Here is a 23,749-nt window from a genome sequence, read left to right as displayed (position 1 = left end):
GTCGTTTGATCGCCGCAAACTTCTCCCACTTTTCCACCCTCGATTGGAAACTTCATTTTTAGGTGAAACAAAGAGATAACTGCCCTGAATGCCGTCAAGGCGGGCCGGCCGAGTATGACATTGTACGAGGGTTTAGGCATATCTACCACTAAAAACCGTACCATCCTTGTTTTGTTGCCTACAACTGTATTGCCAAGAATCAACGGCAGCTCCACATACCCCAAAGGCATGACCATCTCTCCTCCAAACCCAAACAGAGGAGCATTTGTCGGCTCAATATGAGCGTTAATTCCCATATTTTGGAGACATTCCTTATACAAGATGTTTACAGCGCTGCCCGAATCCACGAAAATACGATGAATAATGCAGCCGGCAATGTCCGCTGTAATGACTAGTGCATCATCATGCGGGTACATTAATGTGCGTATATCTTCTGCTCCAAAAGTGATCGCAGGCTCCTCTGCTGCGGTGGTGACTTCCATGACCCTTTTAGGATAATACCCTGTTTTAACTGCTCTGACGACTTGCTTTTTAGCCCTATTTGATGTGGGCGTCCCGTTTTCTCCACAAATCATGTGAACTTCCCTCCTATACGGGGGGGGAGGAGGAGCTTGCCTGTCTGCCCCCTCTCTGCGATTATCCCGGTTGTCATCAAGTCTGCGATCTCTGTTGTTCCCCTGCTCTTGTCGCTGATCCCGGTTATTTCTTTGATCCCTCTGATCTCGCTGGTCCCTCTGATCCCTCTGGTCTCGCTGGTCTCTCTGATCAATCTTCCTCTGACCTCCGTTTCCCCTGTCAATGAGATGGTCGAGATATCCCTGACGCACCAGTAACTCCAATTGGTGCTTAAGGTGCCCACAATATTTCGTGTAATGCCCAAAGGAATTGTGATATTCACACAACTTATTGTTAGGCCCTTCCTGTGGCGGCCCAGTCCGGTAGGTCCCCGGTGCCCTAAAGAACGGCTGATCCTTGATCAGATGAAAAATTTCTTCTTGTGGTTTAATCAAGGGCGTGTATTCGGTAAACCGCGTTACTTCATTCACTGTGCGCTGTTGATTAGATGGCATTCCTCCCTGAGGTGGGAGTACCCTGGGAGGCAACCCTCTGAATGGGGCCCTTTCTTGCTGTCTCTGTCTTTCGGGTGCTTCCTCAGCTTTCTTGACTCTGTGTTTCTCATTTTCCACCTTCCTCGCCATTTTGGCATCCTCCAACTGTAGATAACCCGGCAGCCTTGCCATGATGTCATCAAAATCCCTTGCCGGTCGAATTTGTAATTCGTCAAAAAAGATCCCTGGCCTGAGTCCTCTGACATAGGCGCAGTTTTTAATTTGCGATTCTGCCTCTGGCACTTCCAGAGCGGCAAGGTTAAACCTCGCTGTGTACTCCCGTAGCGTTTCTCCCTGCTCCTGCTTAATATCCATCAGCGAAAGGGCTGACTTCCCTACCCTTCGTGAACTCGCGAACTGCCGCAAAAAACGAGTCTGTAATTCTTCGAAAGAGTGAATGGAATTTGGGGGCAGCGTTCCAAACCATAACTGAGCTGGTCCAGTAAGAGTAGTGGAGAAAATTCGGCACTTAATGCCCTCCGTGTACATGTGCAGCGTAACCAACCCTTCAAACCGATTGAGGTGTACCTCCGGATCGGTAGTGCCATCGTAATCTAGTGAGATGGGCTTGTAACTTCTAGGTAAGGTATCTGCCAAGATATCGTCCGAGAAAGGACTGCGGTTGTTGATCGGGTGGAACCTTGATGTCTTAGCTCTCTTGTCCCCCTTATGCCTCCCCTGCTCCCTTCTGTCTCTGGGCGCATTACGAGCGTGGCGCTTGTGGACTCTGTATTCATGTCTGCCAGAGGAATACTCCAGCTCCCTCTCCTCTGACCTCTCTGTGTAGTGCGATTTTTCCGATCGATGGGACTTCTCCACCCGATGCGATTTTCCTGACCTTTGTTCCCTATCCTCCCTTCGGGATTTCTCCCTAAGTGATTCCTCCAGATCCTGGAGTTGATGTTTCAGCTGAGACACTTGGTTTTTTAACCGAGCCTTCTCCCTTGGTCTCTCCTCCTCGAACACCAGGGAGACGGATTGACTATCAGACTCGTCAACCCTCTCTTTTCTAACAACACTGTTGAGTCTGACCCGGCTCCCCTCTGGTCTTCTTTCCACTTCCCTGTCAGCCGGATCCCCTTGCACTTCCAGAGGCATCGCAGCTTGTTTGTTGATTGCTAAAGCGTTTACCTCCTGAGCAGCGGGAGGTGGGGCCTCAGTGCCCTGCAAAGTAGCCGTTCCCACCAGTGGAGCTACAGTGGGAACAGTGGACAACATGGGAGTTCCTAGTGCCTGACGCACAGCGGAGTAGTGAAGCAGCGCCATCATCTGTTCCATTGACCCCAACGTAAGCTATCCCGCTCCAGGCGCGGGAGTTAAGCATGGCATATCAGATCCTGGAGTCACCAGAGCAGATCTCTGGAGGCTTGCATTCAACCCTGTCAACGGAGTGGCGGAGATAGCCTGAAACCCTGGTGGGGTAGTGAAGGTAGCATTGCCCTGTAGGCCGGTGAACAATGAAGGAGGCACCTCAGTGGTGAGAGCAGCGGAGTCGAACTCCCTCTCCAGGTTGCGGTGAGCATCTGATGATCCCATGGTACCTACATGTAAGCAAAGTGAGAAAAGTTCCAAGGGCAAAAGAACAAACCCTCCGTTACCGATGGGAGTCCCAATATAAGAAATCCAATAAAGAATCCCGAGCGCCGGTACGAAGACCGTTAAAAAGTTCCGAGTAATTCTACACTCTGGAAAATAAACCCAGAGTATAGATTGAGAAAAACAGAGCCCTCAGTAAAATCCAGCAGACGCGAGATACCCAGAGATAAGTACAAACAGAGCAACCACCAAAAGACATGTTAGCCCGGTTCATTAAACATGATAACAAAAAGAATTATGTAAAATACTACCATAATATGAAGATTAGTCAAGGAAAACATGGAGAACATGAATAACAGTTTCCCATAAGTGAAGATCGTCCACAAAACAACAATATGAATCTCACCATAACTAAGACAAAGCGTTTAATTATCATATTACTGAGGTAAATCCCTTGCATCGACGACAATAAATACTCTTGAGATCGAAGACTAGCCACAAAACCCATAGATCCACAGCAAGAAACCCCAATATATCAGGAACAGAACAGAACTTCCCATTCAACCAACGAAATCGAAGATCAACCACGAAAAACATGGAAAACGCCCATAAACCCCCTCCCTTAAACGAAAAACGTCTATAAGCCCCCGGCATAGAACTAACGTAACAAAAACAGATTATCACCCCCGATTCAGCGATACAAAGCGAGGATTAGTCACCAAAACATAGGAAGTAACGGTAATTATCAATTGCAAACAAAGAATACCCACGGATTAGCATCGCGAACCCGAGCACAACAGAAGCAAAGTATTAATCGGCGTATTATCGATGTAAACCCATGAATTAACAGTAATAACCACACGTTTCACTGAAAATAAGATAAAACACGAAGATCGCCCACAATTATCGCACTAATACGCAAAACAACCACATACAAGCAACATAAACCCAAAATATCGGGGATCCGTAAGGAAACGACGAACACCATCGGAACAGAGCACCCAATTACAATTTCCTCATGCAAAACATTAGATCGGTGAAGAGAACCTCAATTCTACAAGAGAACCCCTTATTCGCAGATAACTCCCCCAAACAAACGGTAAATAAACGTAAATTTCCCCTGATTCATGTTTTACGCCCGTCGCCACCTTTCCCCATGCACCCAAAACACAAATCAACGCAGAGCTCAACAGATTAACCACGTATTAAACCAAAAAACGCAATTAAACGATTAAACACAGCTGGAAATTCGGATTATCGGACCAATCGGTGCCAACGCCCGCAAATCCGATTGAATTCACAGATCTGCGTACGCCGGCGACCGTAATCTCACGTCTTAATTCAGTAGCTTTCCCACAGACGGCGCCAGTTGGTGTTTAATGAAACCAACACCTAAAACTATGGAGAAAAACCATGAACTATACCTAGTGTGATGTCTGGAAGCAGACGGAGTAAAGAACAATTGGAAATCTTGCACGAAAGGAGAAAATATCAGTTGTATTTGAAAATGTGAGATAGCGTAAATCACAGTACACGAGCTCGGGCCCTATTTATAGATTTACAAGCGGAGGGGTAAAATAGTAAAAACATCTTCGGTGCATGCGTCTTGCGTGGTGGAAGGGTATGCTGGTAATTTCGATAGTATGCGGGAGACCTTCCCGCGCGTTTATTGGCTCCTCTGATGGAAATGTCTTCTCTGGCGAAGGCGTCTTCTCTAGTGATGTTGACATCTCTGGCATGAAGGACTCCCCTGGTAAACATGTCTTCTCTGGCAAGGGCGTCTCCTCTGGCGGTAATGACTTCTCTGGCATGAAGGACTCCTCTGATGGAGTTGACTTCTCTGATGACGATGACTTCCCTGACGATGGTGACTTTTCCGGCGCGGATGACTCTTCTGGAGAAGAGGGCTCCTCTGTCAAGAATGACTTCTCTGGTGCGGATGACTCCTCTGGCTAGAGTCATTCCTCTGATGGATGAAATCCTTCTGGTAAAAATGGTTCTTCTGACCCATACGGCTCCTCTGATGAGAGTGATTCCTCTGATTTGTACTCTCTCCCTACTCTGCATATATTGCTCCTCACCACGTCCCATGCCAACACATTTGGGCTAAAGTAGTATTAGATGCGTACAACCTTTGTAGCCTTGGAGTTAATGGAAAATAATGCGACAACTCCAAATCTATATTTGAGTTAATGGAGTTATTGCATGTTATATAGTATTTTCCAATATTGAATTTTTCCAATTCTCAAAATTGTAACAAAAAATAGAGAGAATTTAATTTGACTACGAAAAAATCACCCTTAGTTTGAGGACAATGAATTATAGAATAAATAATTTCTTCCGAGACCAAGAATATCAATATACAAATTGGCTTTTTTGCTTAGAGTTACACAAAAATCCCTGAAATCATCCATTGATTTTGGACAATTAAATAAGAGGCAGCACCCTAATGTAGCCAAAACCTTTTAGTCATAGAAAATTCTAGCCATACAAATAAAAATATGGAAATAATAGCATTTCTGACTAAAACACACTTTTAGTGTGTAAAAGTGTAAAATACAGTATTACACACTTTTTAGAAGCGAAAAAGTGTGTAACAGTGCATTTTTACACTATGAAATACTTTTTCGCAATCACACATTTTTACGTTATTACACACTTTTGTGAAAAAATGTGTAACAGTGTAAAATACACTATTACACAATTTTTGCAATTATTACACGATTTTTAAAAAAGTGTGTGACAATTTTACAATGTTACACACATTTTCGCAATTACACACTTTTGCAAAAAAGTGTGTAATAATATTAAGGGGCATTTGCAAAAATGCCCTTTTCTTATAAACACTTGTAAAAATGCCCACTTTCATAAGTGAAAGTGGGCATTTTTACAATTGTTTATAAGAAAAGGGCATTTTTGCCTATTAACACTAATATTAATGGTATAATTGTACATTTACATTAAAGAAGGTTAGTTTTTCCATATTTTTATTTGGGTTGACACTTTTTCCTTTTCTTATACAAGAGGGCTAATTGAGTCCATTAACTCATTAAAAATCATGGATAGAAAATTTTAGCAAAAAGAAGTTCATTCCAAGTATCTTGAAGGCCAGGCAAACACCAATGCGTACAATCCGCATAGCTCACCGGATTGGCAAGCTGCTCGGGCGTTAAAGGGGCCCATTGCTTCTTGTAAATGGAGGTGTGTGCATCCTTTCTGTAGCTCGACAACTGCGTGATGTTGAGGAACGTTATCGGATACCTCGACTTCCTAAACACTTCCCCTATCACATTCATCACATTCTTCAGACAGTCTGAACCCCAGTAATTTGCATCATCTATCATATTGGTCTCATTGTAGCAGTTTCCCTTTTCATCCCCTCCCCAATCGCTGCTCCTGTAAAATATTATTCAATATCTTGCATCAGAGAACAATCTTATATTATTCAATCGCTGATCATGTCATGATTTTCCACTGACTTTGCATGCTTAGGCGACATGCTGGTGAAGAAGACTCTCGTCTTGCTCGGATCCATGTTTTTCTTGGCCCACCGCACCATGCTTTTCATCGCCATTCGATAAGCTTCCTCCGTTGGCACCTCGGCCACGTCTTTGACTTCATCGTCAAAGTTGCCTTGTCTGTTCAATCAGACAGACAAAAAAATATAAATTACTTATACTTTTTTTTTCTTCGAAATCGAAGGCGATTTTGACATACAGTATCTTGAACTTCCCCATCCACCACAGATAGGTGTTAAACACTATTATATCAGCTCCTTTCCAATGCTTGCCGTGCTTGTTGATGGAGCCCTTCCGCACCAAGCTGTCGCTTTTCCTGTGCACGGTTGCATCGTCGGAGTTGGACTCCATGAGAAACGGCGCCCAGTAGAATTCAATTGTTGTATTGTAATCCTGAAAAACGAATCAAGCTATTTGATTTGTTTGATAATCTGCATACGCAAATTAGTCAGCGCACCTTGGCCGTGAAAACCGTGAGCGAACCGTTGGTGGTCATGGATTTGGCGTGGTCGGGTATAAGCTTGTGGACAAGGCAGACCATGGAGACGAACTGCCCCCGGTTCAAAGAGTCGCCCACGAACATCATTCTCTTGCCTCGCAGACTTTCTAGCATTAATGTGGCATTGAAACTGTCGTGTTTGGTCAACCACAATTAAGATGCTTTTCTTTTGTTGGATACATAATTTTTTAAAGATATATAAAGAGAGAATAAAACCTTGGAAGAGAGCAGGCGTGAGGCTGCCAACGCCAATGCTGGTAGTCGGTGTCGGGGCGGCCGTGTTCCCGACACGTCAGCTGCGGATAGATGTACGGACAGTCGGACTCCTCGTACAGCGGTCGGCGCTCGTCCCACACCCACCGCCCGCTGAAGACGTCGCAGCCGCTCTCCGCCTCTCCCACCGCGAAAGCCAGCTTTTCTCCCTTCTTCTCTTAACACCAAAAAAATGCATCACACATATATTAGCCCTAAAAGCCAGACTCGAAACACGAAAAGTCGAAACAACTAACTTGCTGCCGACGACAGGCTCCGGTACGGGCCGTAGTCCTCGAATTGGCCGCCGATGATGCAGCTGCCGTAGAGGATCGTCACGAACAGAATAAAGGCCAGTAGCGTGAAGAGGTACGGCGACAGCCGCCCCTTGCGGAGGAGGGCGGCGGACGGCGTCGCCTTCATGTTTTTGGCTATTGAGGTTTTGCGTTGATTATAGACGAGGAGTGCGTGCGTGCGTGCTTGAATAAATACAAGTATGCAATAGTTGGGAGAAACTTTTGATTCCAAAAGTTTCTTTGCTGCATGGATAATTCTTTTGATTATAATTAGCTTGTGTGAAGTGGAACACAACTAATACTAATTAATATGGGTAAAGATTTTCTTACATGTATATACATAATACCCTTAAAATTGATTCTATTATTAAAATTGATTCTATTATTAAATATTTAAGATCATGGCTGATTTGCCCCTTTCATATATTATCGGTTATTTTATTAAACGTAACAAGTTTTTTGGTTTTTACCTTCTATACACTATTGAAAATAAATCATGGATTTGGATCCTTAAAAATCACTACAGTCCTTAACAGATATGCAATCAATCTTACTTCAACGGTCTTATTTAAAAAAAAAAATGCTTGAACAGTCGCTCCAAGTTCCAGAATGAAGCCAACCATAATTTGTTGATTTGCCATGCCAAAGAAAACGTTTTCTTTTAATTTCATTTTTCCAGCTATTTCTTTCTTTTCTTCTATTTTTGCTCTTTGTTTCCAGAAATTGGGGTATTTATTTTAAAATAAAATTTGTAATATGCATTATATTATAGATTGTGATAAAAAATTTATTAATGTATAATTTGTAAAAAAAGAGCTTAAAATATGAAAAATATGATCGATTAAAGTTTGAGATTATTAGGGTTAAGGTGCAGATCTACCTTGAAGTGGAGGCCCCTAGAGCGTATACCCCCCATTCTCGACCTTGGCTCAAATACACCCCTAGAGTCCATAAAAAGGTTGCATTTAATCCAGCGAGAAAATGGCCGTTTCTCGCCGTTAACTTATTTTTTTTCTTATTATTCTGGAACGGGGAATGGGCCCGCGTGTTCCAGTCCTTCGACGTTGTGGAGACCGCCGACGAGGAAGACAACGTCGTGCAGTCGGCATCGGTGTCGGATTCCCGAAAGCTGACGGAGGAGTAGTAGACCGCGGCGATGATGCTGAGGATGCCGAGGAATCTGCCGGAAGGGCGCCGATCTGCACGACGGTGAAGTCCGAGGTTTCGGTCGGGCTCTCGGGCGCGGGCGCGAGGCACGTGCCGATGAGGAAGCACACGGTGCCAATGAGGAAATCCTTGATGTAGCCGACGACGAAGATCTCGACGGAGACGGCGGAGATGTCGCCCGAGACGAATTCATCGGAGACGCGGAAGAGGAACTTGTCGTTCCAGGTAGGGTTTTCACCGCCGAGCGAGTCGACTTGGGTGCGGAGCTTGGCGGCCGGGTTGACACAGGTGAGGGTGTAAGTTTGCAACGACGGGGAATTGCTCGATCTGCAGGCCGATGGTGGCGAGGAAGATCCCATCTTGTCCGTCCAATCAGAATCTTGACATGCGCCTCCACTTCCAGAATTAGAAAAATAAAAAATAAAATAAGTTAACTGCGAGAAACGACCGTTTTCTCGCTGATTTGAAATGCACCCTTTTTATGGACTCTGGGGGTGTATTTGGGCCAAGGTTGAGAATGGGGGTATACGCTCTAAGGCCTCCACTTCAAGAGTGGATCTCCACCTTAACCCAAATTATTTAAAACTTATGTTTTTAATTATTTTTAATTTTCTTGAAATATTATTGCTTTGACCAAATTTCTTGATACCCCCGCCATTTTCTCTTTTTCTTAATTTTCTTAGTTTCGCTAATTTTTTTTTGTAGAAATTTTTAAGTCTCTTACAATTCTTTTGATACATTTTTTTTATTTCTATATAATTTTTCAAATCAACATTATTCGATTATTTCATAAAAGTATACTACGATATAGAAGATTATAAGATATTAATGAAATTAATACTAATAATTAAAAAATTGAAGAAACAAACTATAGCTATGAAAATTGTGCCACGCGTTGACCGTGTCGTGATCAATTATTTCATATAAATATATTATAATACATTAAATTATAAGATATTAATGAAATCAAAACTAAAAAAAAAATTGAAATTGATATAATATTGATTATAAGATATTGGTGACATTGATACTAAATATTATAAAAAATGATATAACAATTATAATTGCGAGAATTTTACCACACATTACCAATATAAAATTCAATAAATACCTTTCGAGTACATAAATAAATAACTACTTAAATCTATTGCAAGATTCTAATTTTCATATACACGTAATTTTCTAATACACACATTTAGGGCTGGAAAAATATACCGAAAACTCGGTATACCGGCCATACCGTACCGTAAAATATCGTAAAATACCAAATTTAAGGTATACCGATTTTTTTGGTAAGGTATGATACCGTACCGAAAATTTACTGTAAGGTAAAGGTATGGATTTTCCAGATACCGGAGTATACCGGTGTATACAGATACCGTGGTATATACCGGAAAAATCAATAAATACCGTATTAAATGTATATACCGGAACACGGTATGATACCGTATTACTGGTATACCGAATATTACTGTATATACCGGTGATGCGGTATCATACCTTATTCTGGTATACCTTAATATTCGGTATATTTCGGTAATAAGGTACAATACTTATTCTGATATACCGCAGTTGTCCGTATATATTGGTATACCGAAAATCGTGGTATATATCGTATCAAAATCTATAATTTAAAATATATATTTTTATGTTTATAATTTTAAAAATATTTATAAGTTTTATAAAATGATGTATATATATATATTATGTGAATATATACAATTGTACATGAATTTATAAATATCATCAAATGATACAAAAATAAATAAAATATAGTATATAGTATAAGTCATACAATAAAATAAAATTGTTTATTTTGATATTATAGTATAGTTATAATATATAACTAAAATTATTGTTTTACAATAGATTATACATCTAACTTATAATAGTTACATATATAATATCATACTTGTAATATTAGTATTATATTATAAATAATATTACGACTAACATATAAATTATATGTAACTTATAACATCTATATAATTTACTATATATTACATGAATGCATACAAGTATGCGAATATAAATATCATCAAATGATATAAAAGTGAATAAAATATAATATAGTATGTAAGTTATATAATTTAAATATGAGACTAATTATTATATGAAAGTATTGAATACTTGGGCACGAAATGATTGATTAATAGTGATTTTAGTTTTAAGTATATGTTCTGTCTTGGAGTCTTTGATTTCATTTAGTATGTCTTCTATTTTTTTTTTTTGATGAACTAAATATATTATATTCTCTAAAGTTTAGGATTTTCTTTTTCTATATATAAAATATAATAGAAATTACATCTGATGGGTGTTAATTTACATGGATATCATTAATAATAAATGTATTACTTTTTATTTATTTGTGATATATTTTAATTATTATGTCATTATTATATTTGTTAAATATTATTCATTATCTAAACATGTTTTAAATAAATAAGTTATCAATTTTTTATCGTATTGAATTTTTTCGATTTCGGTAATACCGATTATTTTGGTATACCGTTAAAATGCGGTATACCGTGAAAGTACGGTATACCAAAATTCGGTAAGGTATACCGAAATAAAGGTACGGTAAAAGTTTTGTATATTCTCCATACCGTACTTAAGGTATACCGAACTAAAGTATACCGTAGGTAAAGGTAAAGTAAAGGTATGAATTTTCTCCATACCGGAGATAAAGGTATGATCGATTTAATAAGGTATACCGTACCGTCCCACCCCTACACACATTATCATATTATATCATTTGGATATTTTAAATAACTTAAAATCATATATTTAACTTTTTGATTGATAAACTTTACTTAGCACATTTTTACTTAATTATATATATACACACATAATATACTTTTAGGTTTATTTTTATTTTAATATCGTAACATAAGTAACTGATTGGTTCCAATCTTAGCGGGTCGTCAAAGGGGAACTCCCTCAAATTCTGTCGATCTTGCGACGTTGTTAGCGGCTACGGTTCTGACTGCTATTGCTAATGTTACTTATGCTACTATGGTCGCTGGTAATAGCGATCCTCTCCTACTGCTGGAGACAGAGTTCCTATGCGGATATCTCTAGACCGAAGTCTCGCACCCGAAGGCTTGATGTTCTTGTTCATCGCCTCAACACCCCTGAACCGAACGTTGATGGAGAGTTTATTACGGCATCTATTCATGCCTCTATGTATCAACATCGTGTTAAACAATTTGAGCATGCCGTCATTGGGCGGCTTTATCTTTGTAAGGGTGATAAGCCTAAGTTGGCTGAGGTAATTAGGCTGGAGCTCCAAGATTTGTAGAGAGTTACTTGTGAGTGGCAATTAAGTCCTATGAGTAAAAGCTTCTATATTTTTCGTTTCGAGTCTGCTGAGGATAAAGCTATTGTAAAGCAGAAGGAGGTTTGGGAACTTCCGTCTGGCAATTTGAGAATACGGGAATGGGTTCGAAATTTTGATCCATACAAGGAAATCTCGTCTCTTCGCTAGGTTTGGACTCGTATTTATTGTTTACCTGTGGAATACTGGACTCCTCAAATTATCACGGCTGCCGGAGTCTTTGGACACTATGCTCAGGTTTTGATGGAGGTTGATTTGGCTCTTCCTTTGCCGGAGAGCATTCTTTTTTACTGCTCGGATAAATCCTTCTATGTAGAATTTGGGTTTGAGCAAGTTGCGTTTTTTTGTTCCAAGTGCAAGATCATGGGGTATGCGACTGCGAAGTGCAAGAAAAATCAGAAATCTGACTATGGCGACTGATACTGACAAGCATACGAAAGCCAAGGTTCAGGATGATTTCCAGCAGGTGAAACCCCGCAATAACTGGAAACCTAAACCACATAGAGAGCCGGTTGATGATGGGAAGGAAAATCAGTATGCGGTTCTTGCCAATCAAGATGAGGACATTCGCGGGCCTGATTTGCTAGTTGCCTTTACGGTTCCGATTAACGAGGATACTCAGGAGATTGGTTCGGCTGCTTTGGAGGAGGGTCAGATTGAGGATGAGGAGGATTATGATGTTGATTAGGGCTGGGAATTTCGGGATCGGGTAATTGGGTACCCGATACCCGACCCGAAAAAATCGGGTATCGGGTACCCTATACCCGAAAAATTCGGGATCGAGGTCGGGGTCGGGTGTTTAGGGTGTGAAAAAATCGGGTATCGGGTATACCCGAATTACCCGATTTTTTAATTAATATATTTTAAATTACTCCCAATCCCAGCCCAGCCCACTGCCGTTCGGCCCGTTCCCATTTCAAAGTAACCCCCAGCCCCATGTAATCCCCAATCCCATCAATTCATCCCAAATCAATTCATCCCTCGATTCCCTCCCAATTCCCAAATCAATTCATCCCTCCCAATCAATTCATCCCTCCCAACTCCAGAAATCCCTCCTGTCTCCGACGAGTCGGCGACCCAGCGCGCCCCTAGCCCACCCGCCGTCGCCCAGACCAGAGTCGGCGACCAAGCGGCGCCCCTCGCCCAGACCAGAGCCTGCCGCCATTGGGGAGCTCGCTCCCAGTCCCAGCCCTCCAAGTCCCGCCGCCGCGCCGCTTGTGGAGCTGCCGCGCTTGTCGCCAGTGGAGCTCCGACTTCTTCTTCTTCTTCTAATCTTCTCTTTTTTTTTAAATACAGATTTCCTATGTCAATGTTGAATTTGCTGCTTTGAATTTGGTCAATGTTGAATTTGCTGCTTTGAATTTGGTCATTTTCTTCATGTGAATTTGCTTATTAGCCTCATTTGAATTTGATGCCCTGTTACTGCCTTGAATTTGCTCCTTGTTATTTGTTGGTTTAGGGAAAGTCGAATTTCAGAAAAATTAACACTTTTGATCGGGTAATTTAGGGTACCCGAATACCCGACTCGGGTACCCGAGTCGGGTATTAGGGTACCCGATTTCAATTTCGGGGTCGGGTATAGGGTTTAGGGGATTTTCGGGTTCGAGTACCCGATTTTTTCGGGTAGGGTACCCGAACCCGACCTGATTCCCAGCCCTAATGTTGATGGATCGGTGGATGGAGTTCAGGAGCCGAGGCATAAGCAAACCTCGGCTGAGAAGGGACGGATGATGGATGAACAGAGGGTTGATGCGGCTGAGTCCAGTAGGCGTGCTGTTTATGAGGTTTCAACGTATTTTTCGTGTTCTTGTTACTTTTCTGTTACAAGGTGATATTTTTGGGCACCAACAGTAATTGATTTGGATTATTTTATTTTAAAAATATATTTTGTATTTCTTATATTTTGATTATGTTTAATATTTATATTTATTTATTTAAATATATCATTTAGTTTCAAAAATCGTCCTGCATTGCATGAGCAAACATATTAATTTTAAATGACATGACAATCATGTTGGAGAAAAAATTATATAGCGTCGTTATGAAGAGACAAATCAAACACTTTCCAAAAACCACGATCTTCAAATAATTTGAAGGATTATGATTTTGAATGCGCAGTTATCAGGACTTGTGATCGCTTGTTGGTGAAGGAAGAAGGAGATCGTTGGGGGATTCGATTGAAAAATTCCAAGACTAGATCCAGAAAGATAATCAATAATAAACATCACAAATATGCCTCTCGTTATTCAAAGCAAACAAATTAAAATCATTGAAACCAAACAACTTTAATTCGATTGATCAAATACCATACCTACCCATTCTTTTGTTAATTTCTTCAACTTTACCGGTCATCTTAAATCATACACCTTCTGTTTTTTACATAAAAATTATGCATTTATTTCATATTTGATATACCTTTTAATTATATGCATCTTTTATCTTTGAACATTACTATGTGCCCAAAGATTTCCCACATAATTTTGGGGAGCGAAAAGAGTATACGAAAATATGGAATCATCTGATTCCCTCTTTTATTAGGGGTGAGCAAAAATCGAACGCAACGCAAAACCAAACTGAACCGCACCATTTCGATGCTCTGCGGTTCCGAAAATTGAAAACCGAAAACTTTTAGTTCGGTTTAGATTTTAAATTTTTGGTGTGGTTTTGCACCGAACCGAACCGATAAATATATATTTTATTATATATTTATATTATATAATATATATTAATTTAAATTATAATTTAATAATTGTAAACCCTAAAAACACAATCTGAAAGTGAAATCTCAAATCTGCGCCGCTGCCTGCTACCTCTCAGTCCTCTCCTCTCTTGTATCTTCAATTTTCGATCTCTGAGCTGCCGGCGACCGCTCGTCGTCCAGCCTAGTCGTGCGTCTTCTTTTCGGCGCGTCGCGACTCCCACCTTCCGGGTACCGCGACAGCACAGCCGCGACCGCCTTGGCGTCCCACAAATCACTGGAACGAGTTGCAACTCACTTGCTACAAATGACATGAGATATGTATAAAAATATTTGTTGTAGTAGTTGTGAAGACAGAAAACAAGTAAGCTGATTTATACGTAACAATATTATGAATGTCTCTACATAGTTTTCTTTATTCTCATATTTGCTTATGAAGCATGACAGCATGTGCTGCACTTCTTCAGCATTCATCTCTTCATTTACGTTGCGCTATATTTCTTTCAAATTGTGAAGAGGCGATAAAAGATATATTTTTTTTTCCCATAAATTCATTCTCCCTTTAAGGCCTTCAAGCAGAGGAAAAGTATTGATCAAATGTGTTCTTGTGGCAGTAATTTTCCTCCAAATTTTGTATCGGTTCGGTTTGCCACCTCCTATTGGTGCGGTGCGGTCTCCATTTTTACCATAGGTTCGATTTTCATTTTTTATTTTTTGGTGCGATTTTGCACCGAATCGAACAAATGCTCACCCCTTTCTTTTATCTACACCCACTAGTAAGTTGTAGCATGCTTCCAAGCTAGGGATGACAATTTACCCGAGGGTAACAGATATCCGCGAGTACCAGACCCTAATAGCTGCGGGTTTGAGGGGCATTTGATATGCATGGATAGTTTCGTGGTTACAATTCACTATCCATTTAGTTTGCGTGTATAGGTTTGGATACTTACTATCCATACTCGCGAAACTCATTTACCCGCGAAAAATATCCACGAAAATACCCGTGAAATAATTGTTTATTTCATAGGTCGAGGAAATAATGAAAGTTTTTAGACATGTCTTAGGGTTCAATGAGGATTGCTCTATTTCAACTGTCGAGGAATAATATAACTTTGTTGGATTTTTAATTGATGAATCTGGATATCAATTTTGGATTTAAACTATCATTTGTAGATTTGAACATCGATGAAAGATGTGGATTTGAACTATATGATTTGTGGTTAATTTTTTGTGTTAAATTTATTATTAATTTATATTTAAATACTGCTTCGTGGGTATCCAATGAATAGCGTGTGACGGGTATTTGACAGGTAGCGAGTGGCAGGTATCCGACGGGTAACGGGTTGACGAATACCCGACGAATAGCTGATATCAGCGGGTGACGGGTTTGGATAGCATTTGATATTCACGGATAGTTTCGTGGTTACAATTCACTATCCATTTAATTCGCGGATATGGGTATGAATAGCCACTATCCGTGCCCGTCGTATCCGATTGCCATCCCTTTTCCAAGCTAACATGAAACTATTCAAGCAGAGAAATTTCGAAAAAAGAAAAACAAATAATTTACTACATAAAAATAGCAATAACATGAAAGCAGAAGTCGATCCGTTCCTCAACTTATTTATTGTTATTGTCATTCACATGAGAATTATGAGCATAAGGTCAAATTGTAAAAACTATATATCACCAATGACCTAAGATCACCTAACTTCAGCGAGATTGAGATAATCCTTTGCATAAGCAATGTCAGTAGATCTATGCGCAGACATTCCGACATACACAGCCACAACCAAACAAATGGATGCCATGACGACATGAGGGGTGTAGGTGGGTGCAAATAACCTTCATCTCGTAAAGTTGTTGCGCTCTCAAAATTTCAGCCGTGACATACCACATTCACATTTTGTCGTGGCAGTGGCAGCTCAAAAATCGACTGGAGAATACGAGCTCCTGTAAACTTGTGAAGGTCCTGTGAATCTCCTCACTAAAGAATGAAACAAACTCTGCACCGATAGCGGTGGGGGGAATTAGAATATACACAAATGCTATCTCCCCTTAATAGAAAAGTAGGCAGAAAGACTAGCAACTGTTGAAGGATAAAAGCACAATTATCAGATTGAAGCACCTGTATTCTATGCGGTAAGCTAGCCCACAACTCCAGGTTGGGAATTACCTGAAAATGGCAATTAACAAATTTATCAAAATCATGGTGATTTAACCAAAGAAATACTGGTATGGCTCCATGACCAGATTATTTTTCTTCTTATTCCTGAAACATACATGTCACCACTTTCTACATAGCAGGTCGGAAGAGGCCATAGCATGAACACAATATAGAGTACCAAACACCTTGTCCTAAGCATAAATATTTTCATAAGGAGAAAATGATTCTTCTCTTATGTCATTAAAAAACAGGATCATGGAGAAATTGAAGAGATGAGTTCGTGGTGAAGAATGACAGAGAAACGTGGCATTTTCTCCTAATTGAAACTATCAAGAAGGCACAATAGGAAGTCAAAAGTATAGGGAACTTCTTCAGATCATTTTCATGCATGATATACACATGAACTCATCTAATGCTTGATCCAAATTGATTAAGGCCATCAAGTTTAGTCATCCCTGGACAGTGGTAGATGCATTTCCATACATGTTTAAATCTCATTAAGGAGAGTTCGTATTCACACATTTATACTATTTTCAAGCTTCAGAATTAATTGTAATAAGTATTAGATCAAGGGTTGTCTTGATTTAATTTTAAACTTCTCTTAGTAATTAGTAAATGAATAAACCTAAAATGATATTCAAAGTAATATTTCAGGAACAAACACATAATAAAACAGTCAAATTAAAGCTAAACAGGAAAAGAGACAAATCAAGATAGATTAATGAAACCACCAAATACTACGCCTAAAGAAACGAATAATGCAGTGAAATTTACTTCTCTTACATAATAACACTACATATTTATTTTTAGAACTGGGATAAAATAACCTTGAGTTTGCCAGTTGAGGATATAATGATTGGAGCTTTATAAATGAAGTTGAAACAATGTAAATAAGAAAATCCTATAGGCTCTATCCAAAAAAAAAAAAAGAAATCCTATAGGCCTTCTTGTACAGAAATTAGGACAGAAGGTTGCTTTTTTTTTAATTTTTCTTCAATAGTTATAACTTAAAAGTTGTAAACGGTGGGCTGGGAGGCCCCACATCTTTTCTAAAACATATGGCAGAGGGCATATTAGAAGATGATTTTCTAGGGTTGAAGAGGGTGCAAACTTGGAAGGGTTTAAAATTAGAATGACGAAAGCCCCCCTCCTCCCAAATCCACTGTTGCAATGCATCTTGGTTGTTCCTTCGATTATGAATAGCACCTAGTAAATGTGTTAAGTAGCACAATAATTGGTCTGCAAATTACCACCCCTTTTATATAGGAAGTAACAGACACTAGCTACTAACATTAGAACCATTATCTTTTCAGCTGCCAACTTATGATAATCCCTAAGTGAAAGAAAGGTTCAAAAATCACCAAAACCTGATTAACTTTGGTTCCCTCCACTATTAAATGTCTAGTTGTTTTTCTTGATTTTACAATTGCTATGGGTAGGCGTGTGCAATCGAACAAATAGAACAATAGTAATTTTGTCTTCAGTATTGGAGCCCTTACTTCTCTTCAAGTTCTCTGTAACAGGTAATTGCTAATTTGCTAGTGCAACCAATTCATCTCAAGCTTATTGCTTACACTTTTCTCATGGTGAAAAAGTTTTCTCAGTATCATCTTGTTCCCTACTAATTTTTATTTGCTTTGGATCACTCAAGATAGCTCTTGGACATCTATAGCTCCTATATTTGAGTCAGTTTTTTACTTAGGGGGGTTTACTTTGAAGGATTAGGCTTGATAGATAAAAATAGTAAGCTAATCCCTTGTTTACTTAGATGGATTGAAACTTTGGGATATCCCAAGACCCTTGATTATTTCTATCATTTAATCTAGTTTCGCTTGATTCTTATCCCATTGAAATGGTGGGATTAGAGAAATCCTACTCTTGAGGATAAAAATACTCAATCAATGCTCTTATCAATCATGCAAAGTAAACGCCCCCTTCGTGTACTAAAGTGGACTGAGTTCAATTCAGAGATCTATCAAGAAAGTAACTGAAAATGAGCTTTATTTTAATCCTCCAGAAATATTTTTTCTCAATTATTTTCTCAGAGCAAAACCAAACACATTCACATTTTAAGTACCTTTTTCTTACTAATAACATCACACTTCCCAATATACTAAAACCAAACTTTTATCTTAAAACCAAGAAATAGACAGACATATCGTAGGAACCAAAGCATTGACCCACAATAACAAATCCACTGAAGCTGTTGGATAAGTCTACTTAATAATGACACTAGAAATCCTTAACTTTTAATCTAAAGTTTTTGCGACTTTCTATTGTATGTTTAATATCCATTCAAGTCCATATGATGTATCCAACAATATCATTACTTTCAAATTGATAAGACATAGGGTTGCATGAAACTCATTAATAGGGTTGGTTATTGATTTGAACATGGAATATCAAGAAGCTTTAGCCAACAAACCAAACAATTGATAAGAAAGTGTCAATAGGGTTGCATGAAACTCATTAATAGGAAAAACATGGAGCATTATACCAAACAACAAGTAATGAACCCTTCAAACAGAAATATGGGGCGATTAAAAAATTTATAACAGATATTATGATCAGTAAAAAAAAGATTAAATTACGAATGACATAAAAAAAAGATAAGAGGTTCTACATACATCTATTCCACGAACATGCAGGAAGAAATACCGGTAAACTGCACCAGCCAGTAAGTAAGATCCAAATAGGCACAAGATTCTACAAAAACCAAAGAAAACAATATCACAAAAAACAGGATCTTTTGCCAACTAAAGGTGCAAATTGAGAAGGTCACATCAAATGATCTTACATGATGATGAAGGTACCAAACCAGCCAAGTCCATTTCCATTAGAGGATATAGTCCTGGCACAGCCTAATGGATGCTTCAGCTCTGTGTTCTGGCAGTTTAAATTAGTAAACTTGTAAAACAAAATCCATTTATTTACGAACTAAACTATCCTCAGAGCACTCTAACATCGAAAACATTATGTTTAATAAAAGAAGGGCCATCTCAATCACAGCATTGCTAATGCAATATCTATGGTTGCAAGATGATACTTAGAAAACACATAATGCTCTGTTGTACTCATCCAACCTACATTATGAGGAAAAGATCAAGAAAAACAAAAACACCATCAGACCTCTATATTTTAGACATAAAAGTCAATTGATTCAGAAATGAAAGATGTGGAATTTTGCATAAGACATCCCTTAAAATCAAAATAGGAGAATCTGAACCACATGAGGATTTAGCATATTTTATTCACTTTATAATGCATAGAGAAAAGGAACTGCTGAAAGCTAAATTACTTCTTCTTTCTTCCATGATACAATTTGCAATATAATATTTTCCAGACTTCCCATTTTTCTCCATCTAGTCCTTCTGGGTTAGCCACCATCATCACTACTTATAATTTAAAAGTTTACCTGTTGCAGATTAATAAATGGACACTTACACTAGAAAAAGGGAGCATCAACTTATCCCACTAGACACTTGTTTTTTTTTTAAAACAGCCAGATGAAATGTGATTGCCTTCAACTGTGCACTGAACAATGATTTCCTTGTTAAAAAAAATCTTACAAATGATCACATGAATAGCATGCGCAAATGCCACATATATAAAATTTACACAATTATAGTTATTACCAAGCTATGATTTAGAAGTCAAACAAGGTAGTCAGGAAAGACTACATTACTATATGAGACTCGACAGGATATCAAGGACTTACATAATCACAGAACCCAACGTTCTCCAACACCTGAGGATCCTGAAAAATAGCAATATGGCCCAAATAGTCAAAAAAACTAAACCCGATAGTAGCATGAGGAATCACTATAAGGAACTAAATGACTAAATCATACTTGGACTCCATTTGAATTACATATAACTGATACAGAGAGTGAACAATTACGCTTCAGACCACTGTTTGTCATCTTAACAATCACACCTTTTTCAGGACTTCTCTTATCTGCCATAAAGTGGACCCATAAGACCAAATTATGTACTATTAGAACCACTCACCAACTTGTATATCAGACTTTCTGTTTTTAAAATTGACGAGAACAACTCACCAAGGACATCAATGAGTGTGCTCGAAGCCTGACCAAGACTTGTACAAACAGGATAACCTGCAGTAAATTTGATTTATGGAACAAACAGACTAGGCACTTCTTTATATACTTGTGGCTATGCCACATATTAGTTGTATTAAGGAACAGAGCTTCACAAATTGAAGGTGATAAAGAAATGAGAATGCATAAAAGATGAGGGACCAAACAAAATAATATTTCCTCTTAAGGTTTCAAATAATCAGATAAATTGTCTGAAGAAAAAAAGAATAAATTAAAACCATCATCCCCTAAGAGCACTCTAGTATTTCCTTCAAAGGAACACTGTCCTCAACCACTCTTGACAAGAAACACGGTTCTTTCAAGTATTTTAGTAGGTATCATTTTGCGTACATTTTTGCCTCAGACTGTTATATATGTTTGCATATCTAGTATCTGCTTCAGTTTCAGGTTGTGTGAAGCAGCCCAGTATGTAAATAGCAAAAACAATGAATTGGTACAGGTCAAAAGTAGTCTGATCCATATAATATATATACATGAATTCATATAAATCTAAGCTCCCCAATGCCCTAATCCCAGAAAAACACTTATTGACCACACCAAATATATGCCTCAAGAACCCTTTTTATGTAACTAAAAGAAAAAATTCTTATTTAAACTCATTGCTCAAGTTTAATCCATCCAATTTTAACAACTTGGCAATCGTTTATATGAATTTTGATCATAATTCAGTTGGGTGAACATAAATGTAGTAATAAGTACCAACCTTCTATTTTGCTAGAAACAAGTGCACTGCAACCCATACCACAGCGTGATTGACCACCACAGTCCTACAGAAGTAAAAGAATGCAGATATCAGAAGTTGACAGTTACACTTAAATTTATATCATTCTTAGTTCCCTTTTAAGATAAATAAGGCACCCAACCTAATCTATCAATCATGTTGATGGTCCAGATTACCCAAATTGATATAAACTGGAGAATAAAAACTTCAAAGTTGGCAAGGTGCAATTTCTCAATAGCTAATCCCATCTATACGGGCCTTTTACTTCGGAGGATTAGCCTTGATAGATAAAAATAGTAAGGTTAATCCATTGTTTACTTAGATGGATTGGAACTTTGGGATATCACAAGGCCCTTAATTATTTCAATCATTTGAGTTAATTTTGCTTGATTTATATCCATTGAAAGGGTGGGATTTGAGGAATCCTACTCTTGAGGATAAAAATACTCTATCATGCATCTTATCAATCATGCAAACTAAACGCCCCCTAAAGCACTGTAGTTATCCAACTCATATAACTTGCTGCAAAAATTTGCATCCTGGATACCATATTCTGTTTAACAAACATCCCTTCAGTAACATAAATTATGCAACTGAGACCAAAATACACATGAAATTATATTAACTACTTTCTGATATTTTTACCATAACCAATATCAATATTCAAATTATTTGCAAAATGATGCTGCTTAAAAAAAGTTGTCACCTTACAACCAACGCACATAGGAGGATCATGGTTGAATATCATTGAACCGCAAAGCTGCACCAAGTCAATAGAGAAAATTATATACATAAAAATGTATTGGAATTGACTAAATATATCTCAATTAACTCAGAACCCAAAAAAATGTTCTAATAGCAACCCAATGAAAAGTCACTATAAAACTTATAGTATGTGGTATCTTTTAATGAATGGGAAAAGAAATACTATAAAATAGTAACCTGATGGAGCCAACCTGAAACCAAACCACGGTCCCATTTGCAGCCACCTTATAATACCTAAGTCATCCCCAAAACAAACAAAGAAAAAATAGGTAAATATCAAAAACTGTATATTTGCATTGTACAATTAAATAGTGATTTCCCATTGTATTAGAATTTCAATATCACACTACTGAAACACTACATGGCATATTGTACAAAGCCCATAAACACACATTAGCATGCATATGTTAACACAAACTCACACATTACGGGGCGTTTACTTTTGAGGATTAGCCTAGATGGATAAAAGTAGTATAGGGTAATCCATCTGAAAAGTAAACCTTAGTGTGCATATGTAGATGGACAATGGATAAAATACTGTATATCACTAAGTATAGCGTAGACTCTACTATACCACTGCACTAAATTACAAGCAACCATGGGCATTATACCACTTCAAAATTCCTATTTTTCACCTAGACATTACACCCCAAAACTTGAAACTCAACCATTCTCCAAATTCCATGCATCAACTAAGCAACATGCATTCTGAAAAAAAACCGACTCGCACAACATGATAACAACAGATATGCATGGAGGCTTCTGGTAGCAGAGATTGTCATAGAACATCGCAAATTAACAACGAGGGTCCCACCACCAACCCCACACCAACGGCTGTAAATCAATCAAAAGAAAAAATTCGGAGAACGCAACAGCATCAGGAAAATTACCCATCTTCACTCAGGATGCCGTGCGGAAAATTACGAACCGGTGAGTCCAGGCTGTAGTAGTAGACCTTCTTGTTGTTTTCGACATTGAGTTCACACACCGCCGACGCGGCGGCGACTCGGTGCAGAATCGTTGCCACAAACACTAGAACGAGAAACTGTGGGCTCGGAGAAATGCCACCAATTCTCATTTCTTCTCCGAATCTCGGAAACGACAGTCCCTATGAAACTTCGAGCATTTGCAGTGCACGAGATGAATCTCGTTGAAATCGAGAAGTCGCAGAGTATTTTGGACAACGATGTTAAATGGCGGAGGAAAATCTTAGGGAGGCCCAAATTGATCAGCCCACTTATAAAAACATTTTTTAGATCTCACATTCTTCACATCACACCACAATTAAAGATTGAATTAATTATTCCTTGTTTGTTGTTTAAATTATTTTTTAAACTCATTAATTACTTTATCATTTTTTTCCAACCGAAAATTAAGATTTTTTATTAGATGTTAGTTATATCATTTTAGGAAATCAGAGAAGAATACTGGAATGATCAAGAAAGAAAAATGAGACAAGAAAAATAGGATGGAAGAAGTATTTTTTAATCAATTATGTTAAGTAATAACTAATAAACTTCAATGTATTATATTTATGCACAATCTATTTAATATTTTTATGTC

General features: G+C 38.5%; 2 protein-coding genes across 3 annotated transcripts; both read right to left on the bottom strand.

Annotated features, from left to right (window-relative positions):
• Positions 1-5,636: 5,636 nt before the first annotated feature.
• LOC131002011 (protein trichome birefringence-like 33) lies at positions 5,637-7,429 on the bottom strand. The gene is made up of 6 exons (XM_057928687.1): positions 7,172-7,429; positions 6,879-7,092; positions 6,621-6,792; positions 6,363-6,556; positions 6,125-6,283; positions 5,637-6,041 (listed from the first exon to the last, which is right to left on the bottom strand). Exons 1-6 carry the CDS (start codon positions 7,335-7,337, stop codon positions 5,702-5,704), a joined length of 1,245 nt encoding a protein of 414 aa, XP_057784670.1. The 5' UTR covers positions 7,338-7,429; the 3' UTR covers positions 5,637-5,701.
• An 8,574-nt stretch (positions 7,430-16,003) lies between these two features.
• LOC131002009 (uncharacterized) lies at positions 16,004-23,451 on the bottom strand. 2 transcript variants are annotated; one of them, XM_057928685.1, is made up of 11 exons: positions 23,077-23,451; positions 22,378-22,420; positions 22,128-22,181; positions 21,404-21,467; positions 20,641-20,697; positions 20,431-20,537; positions 20,298-20,336; positions 19,377-19,465; positions 19,207-19,285; positions 16,541-16,588; positions 16,004-16,418 (listed from the first exon to the last, which is right to left on the bottom strand). In XM_057928685.1, the coding sequence occupies exons 1-11, from the start codon at positions 23,262-23,264 to the stop codon at positions 16,338-16,340; spliced, it is 849 nt and encodes a 282-aa protein (XP_057784668.1). In that variant the 5' UTR covers positions 23,265-23,451; the 3' UTR covers positions 16,004-16,337. The 2 variants fall into 2 exon arrangements, with proteins under 2 accessions (XP_057784668.1, XP_057784669.1); XM_057928686.1 differs by having other exon boundaries at positions 22,364-22,420; positions 23,077-23,159.
• Between the last annotated feature and the right edge of the window lie 298 nt (positions 23,452-23,749).

The sequence above is a fragment of the Salvia miltiorrhiza genome, chromosome 8, assembly GCF_028751815.1.
Source record: "Salvia miltiorrhiza cultivar Shanhuang (shh) chromosome 8, IMPLAD_Smil_shh, whole genome shotgun sequence".
Classification (NCBI taxonomy): domain Eukaryota; kingdom Viridiplantae; phylum Streptophyta; class Magnoliopsida; order Lamiales; family Lamiaceae; genus Salvia; species Salvia miltiorrhiza.
This window is presented reverse-complemented; position numbering and strand designations above follow the sequence as displayed.